We start from the raw sequence: 12,424 nt of genomic DNA, 5'->3' as shown, positions 1-12,424 counted from the left end.
CCCCAGATCTAACAGCCCTCGATTTTTTCTCTAGGGTCACTTGACCGTTGTGTTTCAATCACTATCAAATTCCCTTGACGATCTTCGACAAAACACAATGTGCAAACTGTCCTAAATTTTTAAAAAATGGAATTCATTATGAGCATTTTGTTTAATAAAATAGCAAGTATGACCTAGAACCCCCCAGATAATTGCACCAAAAGCACTAGGGGATAAAAACAGTGTAATTTCAGTATATTAAGTTTAATCCGTCATAATGACACAATATTAAAATATGGCCTTCCGAAATTGTTTAATGGCTTTATTTCGATACTCGTAAATTATTTATCACAAACATTAAGTTAGGTTAAATAAATGATAAAATATTTATTTATATAACTACACTCTAAGCGATTATATTCGAACTAATAGTCTTGACAGCACGATTGCCCTTAAACTAGAAGTTTGATTAATTAATTAAGAAGGCAAGCACTTAACTATAATTAGTGACTAATTTTGCTTAGTAAGAGCAAAACCGACCCGGTTATTCCCTGCGTCGAATTCGGTGTAATATTTGCCGATGAAAACGTCCCCCAAGATCCACAGTGGACCGTTTGGTGGCGGGATGTCGATCCCCATAAATCCAGAGAGGCAGATCGTTTTACCCATTTGACTCACCTAGAAAGAAACCCTCAACTTTTAAATAATTTCTTGATTAATTGACTACGTATTAATTTGTAAACCTATCTACTAAATCCAAGGCACTTATTTAACCTTTAACTGCTCGCACTGGTGTAAAACATACACCAAATTGGCGCCAACCGCTACCGATTCCATTTTTTCGGCGTCACCGAGCTAGCTATGTTTCGCTCGATGTGTCTTTCAAATGCAGTGCCAATACGGTTTTGATCGCCTAAGTAGAAGCACAGATTTAACTAGCTACGCTCCAGATAACCACTCCAATGTATTTCATTTTTCCCCACTGAGAAAGCAGCCGCTTGCTCGCGATTCAGCCGAAAACGGATATTTCGCTCCGATTGTGGCCCTGCGTTGCAAATTTTAATTTTTGTCGGTAGGTATGCTTCCGGGTCTTCGCTTCAATCATCGCATCGTAGCATCGCTTTCGTCGGCCACTGACGCACTTTTTTTTCCTCGATGCGACGCCGACGCGACGGGGTTAATTTTATTGACTAAGTAGGTACTGTGACAATATTAATTGACGAATTTTTAAAGAGGTTTGTTTTACTTGAAAATTTTTTTTGCGATTTTTTTTTATTCGATAGTTTTATATTTTGCAACAAATATAAAAAAAAATGAAAAGTATAAAAACGAGCGAAAAAGCTGTTCTTTTATTTTTTTGCTTCTTTACTGTATAATCAATAAAAAAATTATAAATCATAAAAGTTTTTTTTATATAAACAATAAAGTATATATCCGAAATATTTAAACTATAATAATGTAAGGTTTATGGTATATTAAAGGTAATTAAAGATTTTTAAACGATAAATTCGAAAATAAAAATTTGATTTGATTCCCCCTGCCCCCAGTAGGTATTTCTCAAAAAAATCAAAATAGCTAATCGATGTATTTTAGCTCGGAGAATTCGAAAAGCGTAACAAAAAACCAATTGCATGAGAAACAAAAGACTTTTTGTTCAAAATTTTTGTCCAATTTTAAAAATTTTTAACCATTTTTTTTTAATAAGTTTTATTTGACATTTATGTGAGAAGATAGGTATTAAAGAGTTAAGATAAGGAAGTGCAATTTGTTTTTCTTATTTTTAATAAAATAATCTGTAGGTCATCTTTAAAACAGTTGAATAAAAGTATGGCATGTGTCATCTATATCAAAGTTTTTGGAATTTTATAAGGAATATAAAAATGTAATAATATATAGGGTGTTCCATTTAAAAAAAAGCATCACTTATGGCGTAAGCCTTTTTTTGCAATTGTTTTTTTGTTACGCTTTTCAAATTATCTGAGCTAAAACACATCGATTTAGTATTTACATTTTTTTGTAAATACAAGAGAAATCAAAAAAATACCATTTTTCCTCTTCGTTGGAAGACCCTGTACATTGTACATATTTACCTTATTTATTTTAATTATGAGCCTTGAGAGAGACTAGGTACCTTCAGGAGAACACAGCTTTTAAAATTTTCTTCTCTCTAAGCTTTGGAGGAAAAGGTAAATATGTATATAAAAAAAATAAATATTAAAACCGTATATTTTGACTTTGCAGATTTTCCCAATAAGTATTTACTTAGTCGATGTATACAGGGTGTCTCACGACGACGTTAACAGCGTAGAACTTCAGCCTATCTTGTAGATAAAAAAAATCTAAAAATGCGTTTTTTATGGGAGGCAATGCTACTCTTTCTAAAAATATATTCAAAACTACCTCTGCATATTTCACCTCGAGAGACTACCTGTAACTTTTTTTTTCAACTGGCTCCCTCAATTTTTTTTTTATATTTTAATAGCGTTTTTCAGTTTGAATAGGTACTACAGTGGAAAATTTTTTTCTCATTAAAAAAATGAAGAAAAAATACATTTACATTTATTTTTTAATAAAATTTTTATTTATTTCCTTTTATTTTTAATTATTATCAAATAAGTGCCCAAATAAATAAAAATTTAATTCAAAAATATAATGAAAATGTGCTTTTTCCTTCATTTATTTAATGAATTTTTTTTTAATTGTACTCGAAAGAAAAATGCTGTCAAAATATTTAAAAAAAAATTGAGGGTGCCATTTGAAATAAAAAATAGTAGTAGTTTCTCGGGGGTGAAATACGCAGTGGTAGTTTTGAATACATTTTTAGAAATAGCATTATCTCCCATAAAAAACGCATTTTGGGTTTTTTTTCTTCAAAAATGTCCAAGTTCTACGCTGTTAATGTTGTTGTGAGACACGCTGTATAGGAAACAATAAAACTTTTGTTGTAGAAAAATTTTGCATTACATTTTTGATACGTTAGAAAGTAAATTGAGTGTAGGGCATCAGACATGCTCACCATTGGACATTGCTCACTATTCACCAAAGGAGAACTTTCTAAACGGAGGGAAAAAGAGACAGAGAGAGAGACAAAATCGGGGAAAAAGTTACGCAATTTTTAGCTCAATAACATGCCATTTAAATTTTTTTAAAAATTAGAACGATTGTGAGGATAATCGAAAAAAACCGGATCTTTGAAAAATCAATTTATTTTTTTCTGAGCCTATTTTTATTCGATTTTAAAATAATTTACAGTTTTGCATTGCCCCTTTTTTCCGTCCTACATGGTGGTATTTTTAGATTTTCAATACGACGTTTCGTCTTTTGCTGACCATCATCAACTTTGTTTTTTCGTAGGGACGCCATATTGGATTTTTGAATTTTTAAAAAGTACATACCTACTTTTTATTAATGTATCACACTTACATATTATTGAATATGCGATTTGGGTACTTGGTGTCATCAGTCTGATATGCAGGTACGATACATCAATGAAAATGTATTAAAAAGTACTTTTTAAAAACGCAAAAATCCAAAATAGCGCGCATAAGAAAAAACAAAGTTAATGATGGTCGACCAAAGTCATATTGAAAATCTAAAAATACCACCATGTAACACGGAAAAAGTGGCAATGCAAAAGTGTGAATTATTATAAAATTGGAGCAAAAATAAGCTTAGAAAAAAATTTTATATACATACTTAAATCTTTCAAAATTTCGTTTTTTTTTGGATTATCATCACAATTTTTTAAATTTTTTCAAATGACATATTATTGAGTTATTGGACTATTTTTATTGAGTTATGCTGATATGGTTTGATTAAATTAGGGTATTTTATAAAAGATTTTTTCGAAAAGAAGTCTCATTAATATATGTATAATATTATTGATTTGTAGTTTAAAAATCAAAATTTTGTTTATTGTTTCATTTATGTTTCAAGTTTTTAATTTTTTGTTTAGGTTTTACAGATCTTTTGCGATACCACTTACAAAACTTGTAAAGGTTGGTGTGAACGAGCTTTTTTAATAAAAATATGTTGTGCTCATAACACTCATCATTTTATTTTTAATTTTTGTTCCTAAAAATTCGCGATATTTTATCTTTTTAAATTCCTTACTAGTATGGTAATGTGGTAAAACTGCTTATTTTTCATTGAACCGAAACGTTGTAACTAAAATTTGACTACGCAGATGTTTTCTACTTAAAAAGTTGCTCCAAAATAGTTTTCACAAATTTTAAATATTTTAAAAAGTAAAGAAATTACATTTTCGAAATGGATGAATTTTGTTTTTTCAAAATATCTCAAATATCAAAAAAGATAAAATTCTACACTAAACGGGACTAAATTTCAAACAAAATTTTTAAAAACTTTCCCTATATATTTAACCATTTTTCTATCTCTAATGGTTTTCAAGATAGCAATATGCATGTATCACCAATTTCGGACACACTGTGTAAGTATTGTATTTCTTTATTTTAGTGTAAAAACCTTTAACAAAAAGCGTTTCATAAAAAATATATTTACTTAAATTCTCTCATTAACACCTATTATTATTTTTTATATTCTCAAAAAGCTCTTTTTTTTATCCATATAATAACATCGTATTTCTGATTTGAGCCGCTTACAATACGCAGCGTATTTCGTAAAGTTCATACCTACCCAAAAATAAAATTGTTCCATAACAACTTAACAAGTAGAGATTATTCTTTACATCTTAGCTAAGCCCTTAAAATCCTCTTTACAAAAATATTATGAAACACTCTGTATCGTAAGCGACTCAAATTACATAGGTAAACATGATGTCATAATTAAAAATATAAATATTTTTCTGATATATCCACTTTTATGAAACGCTCTGTGTAAAAATTAATAACATCAACTTATTTAAAATAAAAAAGTGCTTCGACAATATTTTATACACAACTAAAACTAAAAAAATCTAATGGGCCCGTTCTCGATTTTTTTTTTATTTTACAAATCGAAAGAAAAACACCTATAAAGTAAATTCCCAAATTTTTAGATTTTTATTCCTACTTTTAACCCCTTAAAAAAATTAACAAAGTTGCTCCACGCGAAAACGGGGCGGAGCTTCGGGTGACGTCACGATGCAGCAGACGAGACGGTGCGACCGCGCCGCGGTATCGGGAGACGGCCAGAAACAGTGGAAATCGAATTAAAAAACGTGTTTGTTTAGTCTGTTGCGAGTATTCGTGTGGTGTTTTCTGTTCTGTAACTTTTTTTAATTTAATTTCTGGTGTACCATGAGTGACAAAAAAACTATAAACTATATTGGTATTTGATTCATAGTTTACTACTTGAGCAAGAAGATAACGTGACAAGCGAAACAGAACCGAAACAAAAAGATGTAGGCATTCAAGTTTTATTTAAGGTAGAAAGTCGCAGCAAGGGAATTCAATGTATGCCAGATGATTTGGTGCCAGTGGAAAAAGAGAAGAAAAAAAGAAAATGTGCATTTAAGCAAAATGATTCGAAGATAATGCGGTTTGCTGAAAAAAATAATTCTATCTCTATTTCCACTACGTCCACATTTAGCTTGTCACAGCTAAGTATGTCGGATTCTGACAATACGCAATATATGGAGAATATGGACTTTTCAGAAGAAATACGAAAAAGATCTACGTTTTTAATAGAAAGAAATCCAAAACTTTATATAGGTATTCCTAGCCATTCATTGTTTATTGTAAATATTCTAGCGCAAAAATGTAAATTAGATAGATTAGATATTTTTTTAACTTTCAAAAAGATAAAACTAAATTTATCCTATAGAATATTAGCTGACGATTTTGGCATACAAGTTGCTAGGGTATGTAATATTATTCAAAAAAACTATACCTTTATTAGCAGGTTACCTTTATTCATTTGTGCAATTTAAATCATTAAATGATGTCCAAGAAAAACTTCCTATTCCCTTTAGGCATAGATATAAAAATGTTCAATGTATTATTGACTGTTTTAAAATATCGATACAAAAACCAAGCAACCCAATACTACAGTCTCTTTCATGGTCAGAATATAAAGGTTGTAACACTATGAAATATTTAATAGCATGTACACCAAATGGTTTTATTTCTTACATTTCTAGTGGCTTTGGTGGTAGAACTACTGATAAAATGATAGTTGAAGAATCAACTTTTTTGGCAAAATTAGATCCAGGGGCTCAAGTAATGGCCGACAGAGGGTTTAAGCATCTCGAAAATCAACTTTTAGCCAATAATAATCAACTGGTTAGACCACCATCTGTTTCATCAAGTCAAAAAAGTTCGAAGAATGAAGTTACAGAATCAAAAAGAATTGCAAGCTTAAGAATACATGTTGAACGAGTGATTTCTCGAATAAGGGAATTTTCCATTCTTTAACCTCATGCTAGTGTTCATTTAAGTTTAGTTAAATATTTAGATTTAATAGTGCAAATAGTTTGTGGAATTATTAATTTACAAGATTATTTAGTGAAATAAGTACACAGAGTAATATTTTACATTATTTTATTAAAAATGTTTTCCAACCAAAATTTATTCAGTTGTTTTATTACAGATTTCACAAGTTTTTCATCAAAATCACAATGTTTAATTGTAATTTTTTTTGATTTTTCAAAATCGGGATGTGAGATGACAAAAATTCCATGCGCTCTATTACTAAGATACATTTGTATCTGAATTTGATACAAGTATTTTTTCTTAATATTTCCGTCGGAATCTATGTAATTTAAACATGATTTTTCGGTTGTTGGACTTTTAATTTCAACTACAGATGTACTATTTATAGCATCAGGAGAGGCACCTATTAGAGGATTTTCTTGAGAAAGAAATATACCTGCTTTCGAGAATTTTTGCCCCATTCGGTTTTCCAATACTTTTAAAATGTCACTTTCCAGATTTAATCCCCTCTTCATTGCTTTTGTTTGAAAAAGTTTTGCCCCTAAAATGCTTTCGACTAAACATCCATCTAAAACTCGACATCTGGTCACAGCATAAGCCTTTGATGCAGTAATTCGCCCATATCTCATTTCCTGCCAAATATTGCTCTCACTCTGTTTTCTAGTATCTTTTTCTACATCTAAAATTAACTGATTTTTCATTTTTGTTTTAATAAATTCAACAAAGCATGTTGAGCTTATTTCTGCTTGTAATGAATTTTTGTATGAAATTGATAAGCTATGGATTGAAAGATCCGAATATTTATCAATGTTTTCATATCGCATTAAGGTATTTTTTTTAATTTTCTGCCTTTTAGCTGTATATATATATTCTTGTAGTACCGAATCATTATACACCGCTTTAATTTCTTTTCCAAAATCAGATGATGAAAGGTCAGATCAGATTCTGTTGGAGAAGGTTCTTCACTACGTCGATGCAACCACATCAAAAATGCTACTTCATGTTTACATCCTTCTTCTGACGCTGCACAGCCCTGACATTGTGCTTCCATTACTTCTTTTTCATTAGTGTTAATAACACAGAACACGTCGTAATTTTTTGACTTTATTTTATGTTCTGGCGTAATTTTAGCTTTTAGTTCACAAAGTACTCCTTGCTGTTTGACTTGTACATATCCAATGGCATTATCACCATAGTCTTTTCTACCAGACCTGAAATTAATGGTTTTCCTATCAAATCGGAAGATTTATTTTAAATAAATAAATAAATAAATATTATTGTCTTTATTAGTACCAAAAATGTACATAGGCGAAGTCTAGCCAAAGCTAATCTACCTAACCCAATACACTTATTACAAAATAAATTATTTTAAATACGTAGATAGCAATTTAATAAATTATCCAAAAAGAAATAATTATAATAATAACAATAAATAAATATAGTTTAAAAAAACACGCTTTTAGAGCATATCAAACTAAAAAGTAAAAAATAATTTTTAATATAAGCTGAAAACAATAATAAACGGAAAATACTAGTATTAAGGTGAAAAAAGCGTGGGGCGCTTTGTGCCATTTTTTTTTTTTCATATATCGAGCAACCCACTCTTTTTTCACATTAATACTAGTATTTATGTGAAAAAAGCGCAGTATAGTCGCCAGCGCCAAACTTTCCAAGTTATTTTGTTATCTTACTTAGAATGAGACGCCCGGTACCTATCACTCTTTACTCTATTATTTTTACCTATTACTATAGTGGTATATTATACCTATAACTTGACTACTTACCTTATCAATTTTATTCCACGCATTTCTGAACTTATAAAGTCTTTATTTTTATTAAAATAATCCAGCACCATGAACATATCTACTTCTGGCAAATTCCCAGAATCTGCCTTTATGAAGCCTCTTTCGACTGAAAACATTGCACAAAACTCCACTAATCAAAACAATAGTTTAACTAATAATAATAGTGTTTTATTACATGCAGGCATCAAACAAAATAGACCCTTTTTTATAGCGGCGAACTAGATAATAACAAATAATAACATCAAAAACACTGAAATGTCCGACTCAAATGCGTTCGGGGTCGGCCGCCCGCAGAGAGCTGCTGCGGCGTGACGTCAAAAATGGAGGGAGCGGCTTTTACGGATATTCAATATTTAACGTCGAATATCTAAAGATTGAATATACATAGAAAGCTGAAATTTTTACAGTTTATTTAGGATGTTAAGTGTTGTTGAATTCTATGAAAAAAATTGCGAAAAAAAAAAGTCGGCAACAAGCCCATTACCAGAATTTATTATCCATTGATTACAAATATTTGGATCTTTACTGAGAAACCTAAACATCCTGACCGTAGAGTTTCTACGCGAATTAGAACAATTAAAATATTCGCATTTGCTACCCCCTGGACGTTTTTTGTGATCCAAATTCATCATGTTCGGATTAAAAAATCAAAAGTAAAGCCACAAAACAAAAAGTAACACTGCAATTTACAAAATAATAGTCAACATCAATTTAAATGAAGTATTACTGGATTAAAAGCCGATCAACGCATCGACTCAACATGCAAGCGACGAATGAACAAAAACAAATGAAAACATAAGGTGTGTGTGACCTAAAAAAAAATGATGCCCATGTGCCAATAATAGTCAATAAAAAAAATAATAGGACGCCGACGATACAAGAGGCTCACCGCAACCCCTTACCGCGTACCACGCCGTACGCCCTAATAAATTTATGGTCTTATTACATTTGGCAACAGAGCGCAACAAAACGTGCTGTTGGTCAACCGGCTTGAAAAGTCGGGCGACATTTCTGGTGACGTTGCTGCCTATGCGAGTGTTTATCTGGAGCGTAGCTAGTTAAATCTGTGGCTCGATGTGTCTTCCAAATGCAGTGCCAATACGGTTTTGATCGCCTAAGTAGAAGGTCGAATATCCCGAGAAGTTTGTCGTGGTGTACAGAATACACCAACGCGAGTAATTATGTAAGTAAAGATATAAGTACATTAATAAAATGAATACGTTTACTCCAACTCTATTGAAAAATTAAAGGAAATCCATGCATTATACTACTGCTCCCACAGATCGGCCTTTTATTTTTATTTTAGTTTATTTTATAAAGTTTATCTTTATGTAAACTATGAGAAAGAAAAACCTAATGCATATTTTTTGGAAGTATTTACTTTTTATTCAGATTAGCTGATAATATCAAAAAAGTCTGCAAGACTGTTCATAATTCTGACCATTACCAAATTACTATCAATTGAGATGTAAAACCACCTTAATAACTTACCCTTAAAACGTAATCCTTTCCTTCCAAAGTAAAGGTTTTCCCTCCGAGAACGAAATCGATAGTGGGTAGTTTAGGGATCAAGGTGCAATCTACTGTGTACTCTCCACCAATGATCGGTGTCGCTCCGATCGCCTCATTTATCCCTTTAATATCCGCCATTGGGCCGGCAATTAAACTAGTACCTAACAAATATCTCTCAATCTATTTTAATTTCTTTACATGATAAAAATAAATAGTTTAATTAAGGTAAAACTAAAGGGAAAGGAGAACAAATTGAAGTCCTACCTGTATCAGCTATTGCCTCACAACCACCTTTACAGAAGGACTTTCCTCCGATTTTAACGCCGTCCATCTTAAACTGCCAGTAAGCTTCACGATCTACCGGTAAATATGTAAAATCGCCCGTGTAGTAATTAGGGTCGGACCCTCCCAGAATTAGTTCACCACCTGCCTTACCATCAGGATTTCTATAAAAATACGATTTAACTATAATATTACTTTATATACAGGTTGTTTCAAGAGATACGACGATGGTTAAATTGGGGCAAAGTTGAGAATTTTTGGGCTTAACAATAGCATAAGAATGTATCTAAAGCGTTTAAATCAGGAGACCTTGCCGGTCATCTGAGAGGATCATTGTTTCCAATCCACCTGTCACCAAATCTTGCTGTAAGATCATTTGAAACTTGTCCACCATCTTGATAAAACCAGACTGTATAGTAATTTTGTAAAGGAATTATATAGGTTATCAAAATTGGACCTTAAAAACTGGTAATAAGAATGTACGTTAAGAGTTCCGTTAATTCAAAATTCGATTTTTATAAATATTTGCCCGGGCATTTTTATTTATCCTTTTAGTCATTTTTATTGGTCATTTTTTATGTTTTCTAAACATTTGATGTCATTTCCGTGAAAGATGTGAAAAATGACTTCAAAATCCTGGAATAAAAGGAAGCCTTATTCCAACTACATGGAATAATAGATAAATAAACTAGATAAATTTAGAAAATTAAAAAAACATTCCAAAAATTTCAAATTAAAAAAACAAAATTACCAAAACCACAAAAAGCTAAAATTAAAAGGAAAATTATTTCAAATTCTCGAAAGACGTGAAAAAAAAGTCCGAAATCCTGGAATAAAACGATATTTTATTCCAAACGCCTGGAATATTAACACAATGCATAAAAATCTGGAAATTGCTGAAAAATATTCAATAATCTTGAATACAAGGAAAGAAGTGAAAAATGACATCAAAGTACCGGCAAAAATCCATATTTTATTTAAAATGCCTGGAATATTAACACAATGCAGAAGAAATCTGAAAATTGCTGAAAATTATTCAAAAAATCTTGAAAACAAGGAAAGAAGTGAAAAATTACATCAAAGTACCGGCAAAAATCCATATTTTATTTCAAATGCCTGGAATATTAACACAATGCAGAAGAAATCTGGAAATTGCTGAAAATTATTCAAAAAATCTTGAAAACAAGGAAAGAAGTGAAAAATGACATCAAAGTACCGGCAAAAATCCATATTTTATTTCAAATGCCTGGAATATTAACACAATGCAGAAGAAATCTGGAAATTGCTGAAAATTATTCAAAAAATCTTGAAAACAAGGAAAGAAGTGAAAAATGACATCAAAGTACCGGCAAAAATCCATATTTTATTTAAAATGCCTGGAATATTAACACAATGCAGAAGAAATCTGGAAATTGCTGAAAATTATTCAATAAATCTTGAAATCAAGGAAAGAAGTAAAAAAAGGCATCAAAGTATCGGCAAAAATCCATATTTTATTTAAAATACCTGGAATATTAACACAATGCAGAAGAAATCTGGAAATTGCTGAAAATTATTCAATAAATCTTGAAAACAAGGAAAGAAGTGAAAAATGACATCAAAGTACCGGCAAAAATCCATATTTTATTTAAAATGCCTGGAATATTAACACAATGTAGAAGAAATCTGGAAATTGCTGAAAATTATTCAAAAAATCTTGAAAACAAGGAAAGAAGTGAAAAGTGACATCAAAGTACCGGCAAATATCCATATTTTTATTTCAAATACCTGGAATATTAACACAATGCAGAAGAAATCTGGAAATTGCTGAAAATTATTCAAAAAATCTTGAAAACAAGGAAAGAAGTGAAAAATGACATCAAAATACCGGCAAAAATCCATATTTTATTTCAAATACCTGGAATATTAACACAATGCAGAAGAAATCTGGAAATTGCTGAAAATTATTCAAAAAATCTTGAAAACAAGGAAAGAAGTGAAAAATTACATCAGAGTACCGGCAAAAATCCATATTTTATTTCAAATACCTGGAATATTAACACAATGCAGAAGAAATCTGGAAATTGCTGAAAATTATTCAATAAATCTTGAAAACAAGGAAAGAAGTGAAAAATGACATCAAAGTACCGGCAAAAATCCATATTTTATTTCAAATGCCTGGAATATTAACACAATGCAGAAGAAATCTGGAAATTGCTGAAAATTATTCAATAAATCTTGAAAACAAGGAAAGAAGTGAAAAATGACATCAAAGTACTGGCAAAAATCCATATTTTATTTCAAATGCCTGGAATATTAACACAATGCAGAAGAAATCTGGAAATTGCTGAAAATTATTCAATAAATCTTGAAAACAAGGAAAGAAGTGAAAAATGACATCAAAGTACCGGCAAAAATCCATATTTTATTTCAAATGCCTGGAATATTAACACAATGCAGAAGAAATCTGGAAAT

At 30.7% G+C, this 12,424-nt stretch overlaps 1 protein-coding gene across 1 annotated transcript in view; it reads right to left on the bottom strand.

Moving 5' to 3' along the window:
- Nucleotides 1–287: 287 nt before the first annotated feature.
- LOC126748000 (lysosomal aspartic protease) overlaps nucleotides 288–12,424 on the bottom strand; it is a 48,196-nt gene continuing 36,059 nt past the window's right edge. Inside the window, exons 6-8 of the mRNA XM_050457002.1 lie at nucleotides 9,953–10,134; nucleotides 9,668–9,849; nucleotides 288–657 (exon numbers count right to left, since the gene is read on the bottom strand). Of these exons, the coding sequence (XP_050312959.1) occupies nucleotides 490–657; nucleotides 9,668–9,849; nucleotides 9,953–10,134 (532 nt within the window). The 3' untranslated portion in view covers nucleotides 288–489. The remainder of the gene's footprint in view (nucleotides 658–9,667; nucleotides 9,850–9,952; nucleotides 10,135–12,424) is intronic.

This window comes from Anthonomus grandis, chromosome 20, assembly GCF_022605725.1.
Source record: "Anthonomus grandis grandis chromosome 20, icAntGran1.3, whole genome shotgun sequence".
Classification (NCBI taxonomy): Eukaryota; Metazoa; Arthropoda; class Insecta; order Coleoptera; family Curculionidae; genus Anthonomus; species Anthonomus grandis.
The sequence above is the reverse complement of the archived record's forward strand: the minus strand, read 5'-3'. Positions and strand labels throughout refer to the sequence as shown.